Source organism: Eutrigla gurnardus, assembly GCF_963514095.1.
Source record: "Eutrigla gurnardus genome assembly, chromosome: 15".
NCBI lineage: Eukaryota > Metazoa > Chordata > Actinopteri > Perciformes > Triglidae > Eutrigla > Eutrigla gurnardus.
In genome coordinates, this window is record NC_139938.1 from 6,861,103 (window position 1) to 6,879,446 (window position 18,344).

An 18,344-nucleotide genomic window follows, 5' to 3' on the forward strand; every position below is an offset into this window, starting at 1 on the left:
TATGAGTAATTTCAGGGAAACCATGTAATTCCCAACCAGCCGTGGGCGACAGCTGGGTCCGTGAAGTATCCGAAAGAGGGCGGGAATACGTGTGCGGTGGGACGGATGGGAGGCAGTCGGACAGGCGGCAGACAAGGGAAGTTGTCCTAAAGGAATTTCTGACAGCAATGGAAAATATTGAGGTTCAGTACTGCGGTGTAGAATAACCACAACTCATCTCAATCAGAATATAGACACGTTCTGACGCAGTTTCTGGGTTGACTTTTGAGACGGACTCAAAGGAAACGGATAAATCAATGAGTTCTGCCGACAACCGACGTCTCGTTCGAGCAGGACAGCGACATGGAGGAGCAACGGTGAGTCACGGAGGGGGAGACCCGTCCACAAGGTCTATACTAGTTGTTTTATAGGGTTTCCTTTCTCGGTTTGTAAAATGTCACTTAACTTCATAACTTGGCCGGAGCACCTTTATCAATATGTGACTTAGCCGGTTCTTGGTTTCCATTGGTCGGTTCGTATTCAAACGCGTTGTCAAACCGTAATTAACGTTTAATGCGCCGAGGGAAAATGTTGTAAATTTGGCTCAATGACGCCAAACTCAGTGTTTTTTCTGCCTGCTAGAGAAAGGGTAACAGTAACACACACACACACCTACACACACACTTTCAAATGTATTTAAAGTTATTACCAATACATTGCAGCATATAAACATGTCTTGTTCAAACGTTTTGTGATGTTCAGATAATGTCTTATAATGGACACGTGGCCACTGTATAAAACAGCATTCACTAAATTGCCAAATTCTTGACTGGAGTTTTGTGTGAGAGCAGCAGAACAGGACTAGGGTTACTCAAACAGGTGTCACAAAACCTAACAAATCATGTGGTCATCATCTATCTATATACTACCTAGTACAAGCAGTATTTATCCTCCAGCCAAATACACTTTCATAATATAACACACTGATACAACAGGATACTTTTAAATGTGATTTATGTGTTAGATGTCAATTGAATGTATGGTGTACTATGATGTTATTTGTGTAGCATAAGTTATTCAATTAATGCCATTAAGACCTTACATGGTTTAAAACTGCCCTGGAGAATGACGGCATGTTGGCTACCCGCTGTTGGATTAAATCTGTCTGCACATGTTTAGTACCTGTAGACAGTTGTCAGGCCATGTGATCTTGGCAGGATAAAGCAGGCTTCGATTTGTCGGTCTGAAGCGATTATGACTGAATGAATTACACATGATAAACTGTGTGATGATTAACAGCTGTCACAAAGCCAAGAATAAAAAACACGTAACATTTCATTGAATAGTGGGGGAATATATTTTTAAGCACGTCATAGCTCAGGAACATTTGACAGATCCCACATAATGTCTGACTTATTGAAGCACCAAATAAGATCTATTTTGGTGCACTGTTATTCGGAAATTTGTCCTTATTTTGAAAATAATGCCGTTGCAGTCAGACTTGACGTCATGATGACATCAGAGGTTTTAGCATAGCTGTTTGACTTCTGAAGAGCCCTAGATTGTAGGAATAACTAAAACATAATCACATACGGCTGACTACTCTGCTTGTCAGCTTCATCTGATGACTGTCATACGTATACCATCCCTGCCCCATACTGCTTTCTTTCTTTCATTTTAATTATGGCAGGTTAATTCTGTTTTCTAGTTGTTTGTCATATTTTCAGTATGTTTTATGTGTAATGTGTCATTTTATCTTTTACTTGTACAATGATGTGTGTATAGTTTATTTTAGGTTCATCTGGCCTGTTAACATTGGCCCATATACAACAGATGCAAAATAGCCATTTTGGCTAATTATGGTGCATTTACATATCAATGTTTATTAAAGTGCACTGTCCATGACTAAATAAACTTTAAATAAATACAAATAAAATAAATAAAACATAATCCAGCTGGGTCGGCTCCAGCCCCCCCGCGACCCTGAATACAGGCTAAGCGGTAGACGGCGGATGGAAAACATAATCCTCCTTTGCCTGACTTTCTTTTAATCATCTTGCACATTTCTTTTTTTTTCTACAATGTTATATATTTCTTATCATCATGGGCATTCACATGGCTTTACTTACAAGGTGCCATTTCATATTTTGACCACTAATATGTGTTTTGCTTCATTCACATAGGTGAAAGGCTTTGTCCAGAAAATCCAATCTACTAACCCGTCCCTAAATGATTCACTGGAGGGAGAGATTCAGGCCTTCCTCATTGATGAAGACCAACTCCACACTTATGATGACCTCACCCAAGTAAACCCAGTAACCCCAACAACAGGTAACATGGGGTTATGGCTATAAAATCACTGGGGTCTTTAAGATCACTTACTTGATGCATTATGGGCTTGCTGTTGCAGCTGCGTGACATTGCTTTTCAACTATTATAACTTTGGGCTCGTTAGGATCCCCTTCAACATGTTGGCACGTATCTTGACATCTCTCCCTTTGCAGTGATCTGTCAGTGAGTTCTGTGTGTTTGATATGTTGCATCAACGTTGTCTTTATTTACAAAAACACAGCCAGGGTGACACAGTGTTTTCCAGCTCAGGTCACCTTGAATTTCAGCATTCGCTGTGTATTATTTAACCCGGTCAAGATCAAATCTGCGGCATCACGATAAAGAGAAATGTGACTGCATGAATTACTGCTATGCTATCAACGTGCTGCAGTGTACTCAATGAGAGGGATCAGGTTTCACTCAGGTGGGTGAACCAAGGACATGCTTTACTTTGCTGGCAGGCACACGCCACACAACTCTTCTATTGCTTAGAAATGTATAAGACAGTAGGGTCATTTCTACTCTCCATTGTTTGTCTTGACACAAACATGCAGTGACACTGGCATGTAAGAAAAGAGTGTATATTTTTGTTCATATTTCAAGGTTGCCAAAGGAGAAACCGTAACGTTACAACTTATTAACAGCAGGGTCAGGGTAACAGAACCGCTGAAGTATGTTTTTCTTTTAAAGCTTTTGGAGTGATTATCCTGCATCTGTTATATGGATCATGTTGGTTTATATTGTTACATCATTTTATCATAGATAAACACATCTTTGCCATTTTAATGTTGATTTTTCTCTCATTCCTGTTCTTTCAGTGCTGAAATGCCTGCAGGCCAGGTACAGTGTGAAGGTGTTTTACACCCATGCTGGCTGCACCTTGGTGGCTCTCAACCCCTTCCAGCCAATCCCAGACCTCTACACTCCGGATGTGATGAAGGAGTATCACTTTGCTCCTCAGCCTCAGGTATTTCCAAATCACTGCCGTAACTTTTATTTCTCTATAGGATTTTAAAAAATTCTGTTGGGAAAAATGGATTGTGGTGCAAACAGGGGTGTGGACTCATGCAGACCTTCAAAATGACCCAACTGGTACGACTATGTCAACAAGTCAGCATCAAGAAATATTTCATCAGTATGTCTGATGTTTACCAACTTTGAAGAGTTCCTTGTCTGCCTCCTTTTTGTCCGCGGCAGCTTCAAACTCATTAAACTCTGGAACCTCTTCAAGACTTTGATGGTTCTTCCTGCATCTTAATAAGTCTGTATTTTTTTACCAACAGGAGTTCAAACCACATATCTTCATTGTGGCAGAAGAAGCCTACAGGAATGTTCAGGGCCAGCTGGAGCCAGTGAACCAATCCTTGGTGGTCAGCGGTGAGAGTGGTGCAGGAAAGGTAAACCAACATGTAGCGTGTTACACTTAAAGAATAATCATAACCTACAACACCAATCAGGGGTCTAAACTATCGTTTTGGGTTTGTCTTTTTTTACTTACATTGCCACAGATTGGTGTATTGTCCAATTCACAATATATAGACTAAGCTTATAATGCATTTATAAGCTGACTGGTTTCAAGTTAAATGAATTGTCAAACCAGTTAATGTGCTGCTCTGAATGCACAAAAAAACCTCTGCTGGTCACAGGAAGTGATGTGTCTTTTTATTTTTTCAGCGTCACTAGTGATTCATTTTGAATAAACACAAACTTTGGCAGCTTATGGAAATCAAGAACATTTAGCTTTTCTCTAACATCCACGTTTTTTAAAAATAACTAACCTTTCAGGGTTTTTGTTGGTCCGACCAAATAAGCAACTTGAAGAAATCAAGTAACAGCTGATTGAATTTGTCATTGTTGATCCCATTTCTGAGACTTGTTATTAGTTGGTTGGTTAACATGGGAAAGAATAACTAACATCAATAAGTAAAGTCAAACTTTATTTGTATAGCACATTTAAAACAAACACAGTTGGCCAAAGGGCTGAACAAGCAAAAATATTCAGATACATACAAAGCAAACACCAAGAAGAACAGAGGAACACGTAGTGAGAACATAACAGGAGTAAAATACATGCAGCACAACAGAAGATGAAGTCAGGCTAAAATCAATCAAATGCTAATGAGCAGCAATGAGTCGTCAGCAATGATTTATATGTATCTATATTTCTCTGCAGTTTTTATATGAATTGGTTGTTTTTTACAGAGAATGAAGGCTCGGTCGCAATGTTTTTGTGTTTGGTTCTGGTGATCCAGGAGCATCTGATTGGTCGACCTCAGTGCTCTAACTAGTATGGAGCTGCAAGAGTTCTGCTAGATAAGGCAGTGCCAGTCCATTTAAAACCTAAAAACAAGCTACTTTTGTTAAAAGTCTTAACTGGAAAAGGCTGAACTAACTTGTTTATCAAATTTGAAGGAGGAGTCAAAGATCACACCCAGATACTTAACAATCTTGTGAATGTGAGGAGCTAAAGGACCAAGAAGACCGAAGTGTTGTCTGATAGGTCAGGTTGTCCAAACTTAATGAGCATAATGTCTTATTTTCAATTATGTTTAAGAAGTTTTAGATGTGATGTAAACAGCTGAGCAAAGGATGCAATTAATATGTACTGTTAGATTTTAAGGGCAGTCAGACATGGCGACAGGCAGTTGATCTCTGGTGAAAACATACTGCAATAAAAAAAAAAAAATAATGTTGGTAGAAACAATTAATATATTTAATTGATTAGTTGATAGACAGTAAATTAATTGTCAACTATTTTGCTATGAGATTAATCATGAAATGGTGTTTACTGTTCCCTCTGAGGACCTCTTGGTCATCAAACTATTTGAAGATGTCACGTTGGGCTCTGGGTCCTTTTTCTACTATTTTCTGATATTCTAAACAGGGATGATGGCTGTAAACTGGGTCACAGAATCAGGTGAAACAATCTTTAATGGACCAGTGATCTGTTTCTTTACAGACATGGACGTCTCGTTGCCTGATGAAATATTACGCTACTGTGGCGGCCTCCTCCTCAGTGGTGAAGAGTCAGGACACAGTGGAGAGGATAGAGAGGAGGGTGCTGGACTCCAACCCCATCATGGAAGCTTTCGGTGAGATAACTGATGATCGCTGGTGTCTCGTTTATGTGAAAACAAACACTGCGAACCGTCACTCAGTCAACACTTTGCCGTCCATGTAGGCAATGCCTGCACGCTACGCAACAACAACAGCAGCCGCTTTGGGAAGTACATCCAGCTCCAGCTAGACCGGTACGTTGAACTGATCCTGCTGCACTTCATCAGTAGAAGTCGTTGGTCAGTTCAACATTTGTTTTCTACATGAAGGTGTCAGCTGTTAGTGGGGGCGTCCGTGCAAACATATTTGCTAGAGAAGACCAGGGTGGCCTGCCAGCTGGCTAATGAGAGGAACTTCCACATATTTTACCAGGTGAGTTAACAGCGTTGCACATTTGGTATTTTAGTTTAATATTAACACATCCATATGTAGAGAAGATGCAAATGCTGAGGGCATAATGTTTTCCAGATGATGAAAGGTGCCACAGATGAGCAGAGAAAAGAGTGGAAGATGCCACGCGGGGGACGTTTTATGTGGCTGCCAAATTCTGAAAAAACAGTCGAGGGTTGGTCTTTATTTTTATGTGTATATTTCATATATTTTTATTTTTATTTTATACGCTTTTGAGTTTCTCACAAGTAACTGCTCTTCATGTAATGTTTTTATAGAGGATTGTTTTGATGAGACCGTTGAAGCCATGGTCCATCTGGGCATTAATGCAGAAAAACAGAGTCAAATATTCAGGGTAAGAGCATCGACAACACTTCCATTTAACCCCTTCTATTAAGCATTTATAAAGAATATAAAGACATCTAATGAATATGTCACACTATACTCTAATTGGAAGCAGATGTAATGACATTTTGTTTGTGTCAAATAATGCACAGTATTTGTCAATAAGTATAACTCCTTCTATGAAGATATATTATATATATATATTTATACATATATACTGTATATATATACACATATATATATATTATCTGGTCTTTCTTTCTCTGCAAGTATATAATTTAATCTCTCTGTTGTTCTGTATTACAGATATTAGCAGCAATTCTGCAGTTGGGGAACGTGAATTTCTCCTCGTCAACGGATGAATTCCAAACTTGTAAAATAGATGAACAGTCCACAGGTATTGGCTTTTCACTTCCAGTAATACTAAATGATGCTGGAGGGATTTCTGAACAAACATGAGGATGTGGTTAACAGCGTTCCACTGCTGTCTGTGATTCAGCCTTCTTGCAGAAGGCGGCTGAGCTGCTGTGTGTCCCCGCTGAGGAGCTTCAGCTGTGTTTAAGAGTGAGGATGTTGCAGGCGGGGAAGCAGAGCGTGCTGAAGCCCTGCTCCCAGGCGGAGTGCAGCATGAGGAGGGACTGCCTGGCCAAGGTCATCTACGCACAGTAAGAACCAGGATTTGATAACGCAGCAGTGTGATAATATTATGTGAGAAGGACTGGTCATGCAGGAACCTGTTTATGTCTAACGTGACTAAGACTCGTTTCCACCAAACACTCAAATGTGAAACCATCATTCTCTTTTGTTTACAATAAACAGCGAGGAAGAGTCTCTTAATCCTTCTTTATATTTTGTCATTTGAGTTTGTCATTTTTTCCAACAGATTATTTGAATGGCTGGTTACATTCATCAACAACAGCATATGTGCAGACAAGTCCATGTGGTGCAACTTTATAGGTAAAAGCATTATTGTCTTATACTTCGTCCGATGTGAATACATATCTATCTGTATCTACTGTTCATAAGATGACACCGTCTTCTCTGTGATCTCCAGGAGTTCTGGATGTGTACGGGTTTGAGTGTTTCCAGATCAATAACCTGGAGCAGCTGTGCATCAACTATGCCAACGAGAAACTGCAGCAGCACTTTGTGGTTCATTATCTCAGAACTCAGCAGGTACGACATCTTTCAGTTTTCCATTTTCCCATGCAGAGATCTCAGGAGAGCCATAGTTTCTCTGCCTACTGTGTCCATCTGCAGCCCTCTGACATTCAGGAGGATCTTCAGTCTTTGTGGAATCTCTGTTGATCATAAAAACAACAACTTGTTGTACCTTTTGTGAGATGGAAAATCTATTTTGTATTTGAAAATGTATGTTTATCTCTGGTCCTGCCAGGAGGAATATGTGTCAGAGGGGTTGGAGTGGTCCTTTGTCAAATACCAAGACAACCAGAGCTGTCTGGACCTTCTAGAGGGAAACCCTGCCAGTGTGTTCTCTCTTCTTAATGAGGTATGCTGGCAATTCTTTAAATTATTATTTATGTTTAATTATCACATTTTCTATCGATAACAATAACTGGCCTAAACCCATTTGCAGTTATGCCCCCTGGAAGAAAATAGTGCTCACAAGTCAAACATTCTTGCATCTTCAAATCCAACATGAAGTCGTTGCCAATACTACCCCATTATTTGTGTCTGCTGCTTAAATCACCAAGTCATCATCAAGTATAATTGTTTGTTGGTTGTTATTCAAAGATAACCATCTCTTGGTTTCCACCAGGTCACATAACACATAAAAGGAAGTGGCTTATCAAACATGTCTTTCAATTTGAGTTGAAATTCCTGATGATTTAATTTAAATCATACAAAAATCATACAAGTTCTGTATGTAGTAGTATTAACTACTGCATACTACTATACTACTACCAAAACCAAATGCAGATGCAACCTCCCCACTGTCCCACTGAAACGCTTGTTCCTGGGTGATGTTGGGACTTTGAAAATGTATTGACTCTGAAAATCATGAGCGTGTTCTAGTCCTGCTCAATGTGTGTCCTGAGATCACTTCTGTTGTGATATTACACTATAAATTAAATTGAATTGAATTTATGGACTTTGAATTTTTTTATAGAATGCCATAAGATGAATTGTCCTCCAACCCTTGTAACTTATTGTTTCTTTGCATTCATTTTCTTGGTTAATTCGTACATTGTTTCATCATTAAATATATGTATCTGTAGTAATAGGAGTTTGAAAACGTTTTACATACCTGTCCTATAGGAGAGTCGTCTTAATCGAGCCTCAGACGCAAAGACATTGAGGGTTCGTTTGGAGAAGGAGCTCCGCGGTAATGCCAACATCAGCTGGGACAAGTTCAGCAAGGAGCCGCACTTCATCGTGGCCCATTACGCTGGCAAGGTTAACTACCAGATACAGGGGATGGTGGAGAAAAACAAGGTGCGTAGGTGTCTGTAAGAAATACTTTTAAATTGTGTTCGGAAAGTTCACTCATCTCCTTCTGGATTCTGTGTTTTAGGACCCGGTGCCACCAGAGCTCACCAACCTGCTCCAGAAGTCTGACAACCCTCTGCTTCACCAGATCTTCTCGGAGAAGGAATCGGAGAACCAAACTACCAAGGGGCTCAGCAAAGTCACTGTGGTCTCCAAGTTCAAGGTGGGAGTCAACTGATGCCTTTAATACCAGGGTTGTATGAGGTCATTGGGTGGAGTAGAGTAGAGAGAACGTTTTAGTCATGCCACTGATCAATGTCTGATTGTAGAACTCTCTGGAGAGCCTGATGAGGATCCTCCACACCACAACTCCTCACTACACACGCTGCATCAAACCCAACCCAGACTGCAAACCCATGACCTTCAAAAAGGAGGAGGTAGACGTTTCTCTTTTTCACCGCCGTACAGAGGCTTTCTATTTCCACAAAAGGAAAAAGTTTAAATGGTCATTTGCTGTCTCCTGTCAGGTTATCATGCAGTTGGAGGCCTGTGGGATTGTGGAGACTATTCATATTAGTGCTGCTGGCTTTCCAATAAGGTGAAAAAATTAACTCTGTTAACTCTAAATTTTACAGATGTTTTTTAAGTGGGGTTGTATGAGGTACTTACATATAGCCAGTGTATTATCTACAGTAGATGGGAGGCAGCATTCCCCCAGTTTGGAGAAACAAGACAGGAGTACTGGCAAAGGACCAACGCAAAGTACCAATGGACACATAGCAAAATCTATTTTAGTCACCAAACTAACCTCAAACTGTACCTCATACAACCTCACTTAAAAATATCCAAACTCTCCCTTTAATGTACGGCTTTGTTTCTCTTGGATTTTGGTTGATTTGTCATTTCTGTTGTACAGAATTCCTTTCGAAGGCATCATGGAACGTTATGGACTGATTGCAAAATATTCAAAGTTCAAGTCACGTAGTCATTGTGTTGGTAAGTACAGTTTGTTGCGGGATCAATTTAAGGTCAATTTTGGCATGTTTACTGTGGACAAAGAGTTATTTTGCTTCTTCTCTTTAGGTCTTCTGGTTTATTCAGCCTTTCCTTCAGTAGCCCTTTTAGTAAATGTGATCCTCAGTTCTCTACTCTCCTGGGGACTTTTCCATTTGGTGTATAGAAACAGGACTTTCTAACAAAATGTGCAACTTCTTATGAACTGTCCAGGTAAATGCATGCACTTCTGGCAATCAGAGCTTGCTTTGCATGTTGTTTCATGTTTTTCATTCCTGATCATTGTATGAAATGACATTCATCTTAACACACTATTCAACTGCAGCTAGCAGCATGGCTCTCTGTGGGTGGCAATGTTGGTCAGTCTGTCTGTTTGTTCTAGACTGGAATATGTCAACAACTACTGGATGGAATGCTATTACATTTTGTACAGACATTCATGGTCCACTGAGGATGCATCTTACTGATTATGATTAAATGTCTCAAACACCATTAGATTAGACAGTTGATATACATTCATCTTCCCCTCTGCATGAATTATAATATTCAAATGGGGATTCCCTGCCTTCTCCTGTAGCGTCACCATAAGCCCAAAAATTGGAATTTGTCCAATAATTTGGTTTAAGATCAAATACCTGCAAAACTAATGGCACTCCCGTCAGCCCCAGCTGCACTAAATTATCAAATATTAGCATGATAATGTGCTGAACTAAGATGAGCGTGAGCGTGGTAAACCACTAGAGCCACTAGCATGACGGTAGACTCTCAAGTTGTGTATGATTGTTCAAGGAAGCTGCTCACTTATCCTGAATGCTGCCAAATATGATCAGGTTTGAAATAACCATTGAATTCAGACTAAGTAATCACATCAGTGTATGTGGAAACTGTGCTGTTGATGCTGATGGATTTCTGGATCTCTGTGATCTCTCACGTGTCGCCTCTCACACAAATACTACGTGGTACCAATCTGGACGGCTGGAGTGCTGCACTGCCCTTACTTGAATTATGTCTCCAGTGCTGCACTCTTCTAATCCCCCTCTGTCTTAGATGGGGAGGCTAACACTGACGTCATTCTTCGCCAAGAGGTGGAGAAGCTCCTCAGCGTCGTGTTACAGCACAAGGTGTTTGACCCCTCACGCAACCTTGACAAGCCCAATTCATGGGTGCACTGCGGAAGGACTAAAGTTTTTCTCACCCAGATGATGGTCAGTCATTCATATACACAGGCATTCCCACACACAGTTTAAAGTGTATTAAAAGAGTAAGACTATGTATAACTCAGATTGAATGTCTGGGAAGTAATTTCTTAGTTTACTACATTTTGCCAAGAGTTCATTTTTGGATGTGGTCATATTGTTCTTATTGGACGTATCAGGCCTGTAAATAAAATAAGGGCTCTGGTGTGTTTTGGAGTACTGACCTGCCTGGCTGTTGTTTCACAGCTAGAATTGCTGGAGGATCAGAGGAAGAAGATCCTGTCTCAGTGTGCCTTCACCATTCAGTGCTGTTGGCTGCATTACCGGCGCCGCAGACGCCGCGCCCGCCAGCAGGCTGCCACTCGGATCCAAGCAGGTAAACTCTTAATGTCCTGGCCAGGAACTCCTGAGCAGAATCAGGCCTCACTCCCACCGAGTCTGCTGGCTTTGACCTGAGTGTCTGGCCAACAGGAACCAGCTGGCAGAGTCTGTACTCAATGTTTGCAGGCTGTCGGTTTATCCCTTCAAACAGAAGCTGCCACAACAGCTCATCTGATTAACTGTTAATGACAGATGTTCTTTTGATCTCCACAATGCACAGATTAAACCTGCAGACTGAATGGCTTGGTCAGCTGTTGAATGTGTTTTATTCGTCCTGCAGTGGTGCGGTCCTGGCTGGTCAGGAAGCAGGTCCAGAGATGGAACAGAGCAGCTGCAGTCATCCAGAACTCCTGGAGGAAGTGGAGGGTGAGATTTGTAAATTATGCATATCTGATGTTTTCATTCTTCATGGCCCAAAGTTCTATGAAGCCTTTTATGGCTATGCAAATACAGTAATGTATGACTATATATTGTAAATGAATAATAAATACTATCCTGTTGAGACTGGTGCATTTACAGAAATGTAACGAGTTAAAGATATTATGTTAAGTAGTTTTGTTTTTGTGGCAGGGACTATTGAAATCCTTGGCTGAGGCAGAACTGGATGATGCGAAGGACCTTGTGGAGGAGGACGTGCCAGAACTGACTCCTGTTATCAGGGCGCGGGGCTCAGTGCAGCTCTCCTCCATCCAGGAGCCTGTCACAGTGCGAGGGTGGCCCATGGGCCTGGCTCTGGCCTCGGCCCCGTCCATCACCATGTCTCTGACAGCCACGGGCTTCCAGAAGATGGTGTCTGTGATGGCGTCCCTCAAACTGCCCTCCAGGAAACGGGGGTACGAGGTGGTACCCAACCAGTACTCGCAGGAGCTAGCCTCCATACGAGCTCAACCCAAGGTGAGGCACATAGCCCTGTTAAAGCTCCCATCAAGTTTATATTATGTGGATGGTTTTTATGATTGGTCATTCGAGATTAAATCTTTCTTTTCACTACAGGGATCTGTAAAGCTGCACTATCAGCGATCTCCACTTCTCTATGCTGACAGGCAACCAGACATGAAGAGTGATGCGACGGGGTTCAACGCCATCCTGCTAGAGAAAACTTTGTAAGAGTTTCCCCTTTGCAGAACACTAAAGGCTGATTTCATGGACACAGATTAAGGACAAACTGGCACAGAGGTTTTTTTGCAGTCAAGCAAATATTCTTCAATATTCTGACAGAAGGAACAAACCTGATATTTTATGCTGTCATTTTGTTAAATGTGTTTAAAGGGATAATTTACAGCTTTTTAAAGAATGCCAAAATTCATCTCACTGTGTAAAACAGGAGTGAAAAGACTTGCAAAACTTGCACATTGACATAATGATATTTCAACCTACCGTACCTGGGTCAGGTAAGATGATGCAGTGTGCTGTGAACCTGACCTAGTCATAAATCATCTGTAGCCACCACAGACATGCCACATCTGACAGACAAACCGTAGAATGGGGATTGAGATATGATGATGTCACTGCAGGACGGAATATTTTAATTACATGGCACAACCTCCGCAACTTTAAAAACAGAGGATGACATGTTTTTACCTCAATGTTGTCATCACGGTATTGGGACTTTGATAAGTGCCTTTCTTAAAATCTAAACTCAAATCACAAATGTGTATTTGTAGACATAATGTTTTATGGTTGATTATTTATGTGTGATTTTATAGATTTATTTTGGGGGCAAAAACACATGGTTTTGATGCAGGTAGATGTGATTTTATACTGGGGGGGGGGGGGGTGATTAAGCAGGTATTGCACATGTAATGCACATATTGCACATTAAAACCACAGATCTGCTCACACACAGCAGCAGATGGACATGAACAAGCAGACTTATGTAAAACAGGGAAAGGATGAACCCAGGTTTATTCAAATTGCTGCTTTTTCCTAATATGCACATCTGTAAAATGTTACCACATTGTGTGGATTATAATCTGCTGCAGTCCAAAGCATTAATGCATGTACAGTAAAACATACCAAAGTGTTTTTACTCTAGTGTTTCAAACTTGTTATAGCAATCCAGTTTTTTCCTTGCATATCGTTTGTTTCTTGCTAAATCCTTTTTCCTTTAAACTTTTTCCAGCTATAGATTCACTCGAATGTGTCATTAAGTTATTATGACGGTCTGTAATGAAATCTGTGCAGTTTTATCAGCAGTATCAAGGGATCAATGAAAAACTTGAACTATGTTAATATTGAAATGACTGTTTTGTTCAAATAAATGTCAGTGTTTTAAATGTTTAATGAATGCATTTCCCAGTTTCAAAACAAACGTTTACTTGTGATCAGCCATGTGATCCACTAGTGACTATGAATCTGTAGTATATATATATATATATATATATATATATATATATATGATTTTATTCCGGACACATGAAGATCCATAGTAAAGTAGTGTTGTAGTGTTGACACTGGAACTAGTATTGTTTTAAAACATTTTAGCTTTTATTTTAAAACTATATACATAAAGTAGCATGAGACGATACAAGACAGGAAATTAGATCAACAAAAATTACACAACATGCTAACAAATCCAAAACTTTGTACAAAAATATAATCAAAAGTGATCTAATAGACAAGCTAATGCAGGCACAGTTTTAGAAATCATCAGCACCATTGGATGTTCTTGATTTTGGTTCATTTTCAACAATTTTCAAACACTGATCTGAAAATTCCACAAACAGCGGCTCCTGCATGGCAGCCTTCATCGCATCGGCCTTGCTGTAGGCACCGTCAATGGAGCGCAGCAATTGTCTCAGGTGAGGGTTGCAAAGAAGATTGCTTAGCTCTTTTGAATGACCTGTAAAGAAATAAGAAAACATTAATTGCCCACATCCGACTCCGTTTGAAAACTCAATTTATGTGGTTATTAGTAAATACAGGGTTTCCACGGGGCATTGGAATTCCTGGAATATCAGGGAATATTAAATGTCTTTTCCAGACAGGGAAGGTCAGGGGATTAGATTATTTTTGGGCTAAGTCATGAAATAGCAGGACATTTTGTTTGTTGCATGTTTACATTTTAGTTGCCATTTAAAATGAATCGGTTTAAAATACTCAGTTTTTTGTCTGCTCAACACAAAAGGTGGCCTATTTTACTGTTCTTTATACTGTAGGTTAAGGAAATTCAGCATTTAGTCATTGAAAGTCCAGGAATTTGACTTGGGTGGGAACATATTAAATGAAGGGGCGTGTGAGGTATGATGCTGCTGCCAATAGAGTTGAGAAAAGACAAAAAGTACTGTTGGAATAATACCTAACAGACTGAGCCTCTGCAGAGGCACTTTGTCAATTATGTCCTCTTCATTCAGAAGATCATCAACTGTCCATGTCTCTGCAAAGACAGGAAACAAAAGGTACATTTCACTCAGGGCATTGGAAAATTGTGATGGTTGAACTGTGTATTAAAATCCTTTCATTTCACAGCCCGTCTTTGCTGTGACTTGATCTACTAAAAGGGACAATTAACACAAATATTTCTCACCACTTACCTCCCTACTCTCTACCTCAGCATAATGTGGACAGTAAAATGTGAAGCTTGGTGACACTGTTTTATTACAATAGAATATTGTATATCGTATCACTATCAATAGTTCACAATTCTGAGAATTAAATAAGATGAACTCACTAATGTAAAAGCACAAAACGATGAGCACTCAGTTAACATGAATTAGATTTTTGTAATGTTTATTTGTTACATCGTTTCTGTTGCCCAACCCCACCTGTTAGAATATATTTTATTTGTGCTCTTGCTGGCTGATAAGGACATTGTAGAAAGAAATAGAAACACAAAAATGATCAGAGACATATCACCATACCAGTCTTGAGAGAATCCGTAACTTTGGGATCAAAAGGTCTAGGCTGCTCCACAGGAAGGCAAGTATCTATGGAAAAACAAAGAATACAGATGGTGGATCAGTGGGTGATGGGCAGCGTAATGTGTCATCTGAGTAGCAGCTTGTCTCAACGGCACATAACTCCATCACCTAAATACTGAGATCAGCTCATTTACCTTTATGCCTCTTATAACAGTCAAGTGAACAACTGAAAGACAAAAAAACAATTCAATTCAAAAACAAGTTCATCTGTCAAATTATAATAACTCGGTACATACTGTAGATCCACACACACACAGCGTGTGTGTAGATATTGTATGATGTTTCCTAAACTAAAAATCACAATGCATTTATTAATCAAGCAAACAGTTCATGGTATGACGTCATCGCCACCTGCGGAAGTAGTGGATACGACATCAAACGCAAATCGTTTTGACCGACGTAGGTTGCCGTCCAAATTGGTTTCCACGTGCTTTGTGTTGTTGTGAAAGTCTGTAATGGGGGTTTTTTTTTCCGTCAAATTTTTCTCGATCTAAATTTTAAGTTTCGGGCGTCCTTATGTTATAAAGTAATACATGCCATGCATGCTTACAAACGTACAACACCACGACGTCAGCTGTATCGTGACTTAGCCTTATTAAGCTTGGTGGATACGGCTATTTTAATATATTTACACTCTTAAGTTGTGTTATAAACTGACTAATGTGCCAGGTCAACACAAGTTATATTGGTTACTATATTCTTCATTCTCACATACCCTTTTTAAGTTTGGCCAACAAGTCGTTCGCTACTTGAAGGCTAGCTAAAGTTAGCTAACTTACAGACAGTTTGATCTCTTTAAAGTTACTTACTATCTTATTTTGCAGACTGGACATCTGTATTTCGGCGTATGTTCGCTGCACACACTGCACAGCAGCATCCTGGCGAGTAGGGGTAAAATGAATGACGAACAAATCGGTTGATATGCTAGAAGCTCCTACATGTGTGAGGACCAGGAAGTGAATCATGAATTGGTTCCGGTTGGGAAATCTTCCCTTCAAAGTAAAAGCATTCGAGTTCACCCACAATTCAACCAGTAGCCAAAACATAGTTGAAACCCAAACACTGGTATGCGTTGGTGAGCATTTGGTTCAGCTGGTTTGATTTCCAATCAATGCAGTGTATTTTCCACAACCCGAAAAGGAAAAATATTTTAAATTGCCACTTATTGTCCAGTGAAAGAAATGTATTGATTGTCCTACAATTAAATCAAGTGGCACAGTAAAAATGTCCATACAATTTGAAATGCAAAAACAAATCGCTTTCTAGGCTATGGCCCATATCTTTGAGTATTTTTGAAAGAACTGCCGTTGACCTTGGTGTCTGGATGTGCATGACAATCCTCTGGGATAGAAAACGTAATAAGAGCGGGCCCTCATCTCCCCCCAAAACAGTAGACACAGACAGGAGGGAGAAATTCATAGAGAGCATTAACATGGTCCAAATATGAGGTACAGAGAATAAATCCGGCTTTCAGAGACACTATTAAAACACAAACAGTAAAAAACCTGTAATGCATACGGATCTGAACCAGTTCAAACAATTTATATTTGTTCTGAGTTATGAACAATAGAAACACAACAACCCAATTGTGTTTAGTCAACATCACTTTTTATTGAACCAAAATACAGTATAATATAATCAGCACCCACAGAAATGACAGCATCTACCTCTATAAATTTATCAAGCACACACACCATTGACCTATATAGCTCAATACAAACTATTCTTGCACAGCAGTAACTTGAGAGTAGCAGGTCTGGCTGGAATGGAGAGCTGTCCCGTGACCGATTACCGTGCATGTTCACAGCATCGCTCCATTCACTGGGTCAGGGAAGGAAGGGAACCTTAGCCATGGTCAACATCAGGAATCCAACTTCGTATCACAGATCTGTGTGGAGATCAGACTGAAATGGTGATCAGACATCATATCCTGCATTTCTTTTGATTATATATTCATCTGCAGAGTATTGTCTTGATTGAGTTTTTAAGTGGAAAGAGTCAATCGGTTATCTAAAAGATCTCAGATCAATTGGTTGACTAATTGACTAATATTTTGTGTTGTTGTTGTTGTTCTTTCCTATGCTCTTATCTCGGTAACAAAACAAGGGAACAAATTGGTGAAGGAAAACATAATATAAGGTGAAATGCTTGATCTATCCATGGCTGTAGTTTCCCTACCAGAGTGGCCTAATAGGTGCAAGTTAAGTTTGTCTGTGATCACAAAGGCAGGCGTTGTTCAGCTGACATAAACAGGAGCAATCTACTGTAGTCTGCAGGATCTCGTGACCACTGAGGCCGATTGTTGAGTAAATAAAGGGTTTCAACGACTAATAAAAGCCACGTTCAGACCTTGTTACCTGTAAACACCGAGGGGAGTCATCAAGACGACGCGCTCTTGGTTCTCCTGCGTTTCATCTCGCTGTTGTGAAATTTCTCCGCGATCTTCCTCTCGTGTCCCGAGGGGCAATGGCGGTTTGTGTTCAGCTCGATCTCTCTCTTGGATCTCCCTTTGCCACACGCATGGCACGAGTATTCAAGCAGATTGTAATAGTCATATTGATCGTAGTATGTTTCCTCGAAACAAACGAATCTCTCCATGTCTGTCGCCATTTGGAGACGGAATGCAGCAGCAGTCATTTAGCAGCCGAGTCTGCGAGCGAGTAAACAGATGAGGTCACTCCGTGTTTATATACACGCGGTCACGTGATCCCGGCTGTGTTACTTTCTGACTGAGGAAACATTGTGCTGGTTAGTTGGAAAAACTTGTTCTGGCTTATTTGTCTTTGTGTGTATCGTTGTCCCAACATGTTCATGTACCGTGTTGGGATATGATCTTAGTTTTGTTTTGGGTTGGTGCTTTGTCCTTGCATATTTTAACTTGGTGTATTGGCAAAGTAAACAACATTCATATCAAATACATGTTGAAAATAATTGTTGTAAGATAAATCCTGCGAACATGCAAGTTCGTACATGCAAGCACTGTACTTAGTACCTCAGAATAATAACTATCAAATAATGACATAGTAATTAAAAAAAAATTAAACTCAAAATATTGACTTAATATCTCAAGATAATGAGAAACGTTATCAAAAATAATGACTTAGTATCTCAGAACGACTTAGTATGTCAGAATAATGATTTAGTGTCTCAGAATAATAACTGAAGTCTCAGAATAATGACGTAGTATCTCAGAATAATGACTGAAGTCTCAGAATAATGACTGAAGTCTGAGAATAATGACGTATTATCTCAGAATAATGACTGAAGTCTCAGAATAATG

At 40.0% G+C, this 18,344-nt stretch overlaps 3 protein-coding genes across 3 annotated transcripts in view; 1 reads left to right on the forward strand and 2 right to left on the reverse strand.

The window, feature by feature from the left end:
* Positions 1–12,699, reverse strand: part of LOC311026194 (flotillin-2a) — a 66,719-nt gene extending 54,020 nt beyond the window's left edge. The window contains exon 1 of the mRNA XM_084029583.1: positions 12,696–12,699. The gene's annotated coding sequence lies outside the window, so the exon portion shown is untranslated. The remainder of the gene's footprint in view (positions 1–12,695) is intronic.
* Positions 118–12,688, forward strand: myo19 (myosin XIX). Its single transcript, XM_084029581.1, has 24 exons — positions 118–356; positions 2,163–2,310; positions 3,129–3,277; positions 3,594–3,707; positions 5,270–5,402; positions 5,492–5,561; positions 5,637–5,739; positions 5,836–5,932; positions 6,036–6,112; positions 6,409–6,499; positions 6,602–6,767; positions 6,986–7,059; positions 7,157–7,278; positions 7,499–7,612; positions 8,383–8,559; positions 8,639–8,776; positions 8,883–8,990; positions 9,081–9,151; positions 9,470–9,549; positions 10,615–10,772; positions 11,010–11,139; positions 11,425–11,510; positions 11,715–12,038; positions 12,138–12,688. Exons 1-24 carry the CDS (start codon positions 297–299, stop codon positions 12,249–12,251), a joined length of 2,904 nt encoding a protein of 967 aa, XP_083885707.1. The 5' UTR covers positions 118–296; the 3' UTR covers positions 12,252–12,688.
* A 900-nt stretch (positions 12,700–13,599) lies between the features above and the next one.
* On the reverse strand, positions 13,600–16,015 carry znhit3 (zinc finger, HIT-type containing 3). Its single transcript, XM_084028751.1, has 5 exons — positions 15,874–16,015; positions 15,199–15,230; positions 15,005–15,070; positions 14,443–14,520; positions 13,600–13,986 (listed from the first exon to the last, which is right to left on the reverse strand). Exons 1-5 carry the CDS (start codon positions 15,939–15,941, stop codon positions 13,784–13,786), a joined length of 447 nt encoding a protein of 148 aa, XP_083884877.1. The 5' UTR covers positions 15,942–16,015; the 3' UTR covers positions 13,600–13,783.
* Positions 16,016–18,344: the final 2,329 nt, after the last annotated feature.

Coding starts and splice junctions, on each gene's coding strand:
- myo19 (XM_084029581.1), top strand. CDS start 297: ATGAGTTCTGCCGACAACCGACGTCTCGTTCGAGCAGGACAGCGACAT. Junction 3,708..5,269: donor GTGAGAGTGGTGCAGGAAAG/GTAAACCAACAT, acceptor GTTTCTTTACAG/ACATGGACGTCTCGTTGCCT. Junction 6,113..6,408: donor AACAGAGTCAAATATTCAGG/GTAAGAGCATCG, acceptor TCTGTATTACAG/ATATTAGCAGCAATTCTGCA.
- znhit3 (XM_084028751.1), bottom strand. CDS start 15,941: ATGCTGCTGTGCAGTGTGTGCAGCGAACATACGCCGAAATACAGATGT. Junction 14,521..15,004: donor TACGGATTCTCTCAAGACTG/GTATGGTGATAT, acceptor CTGTCTTTGCAG/AGACATGGACAGTTGATGAT. Junction 13,987..14,442: donor GCAGAGGCTCAGTCTGTTAG/GTATTATTCCAA, acceptor ATTTCTTTACAG/GTCATTCAAAAGAGCTAAGC.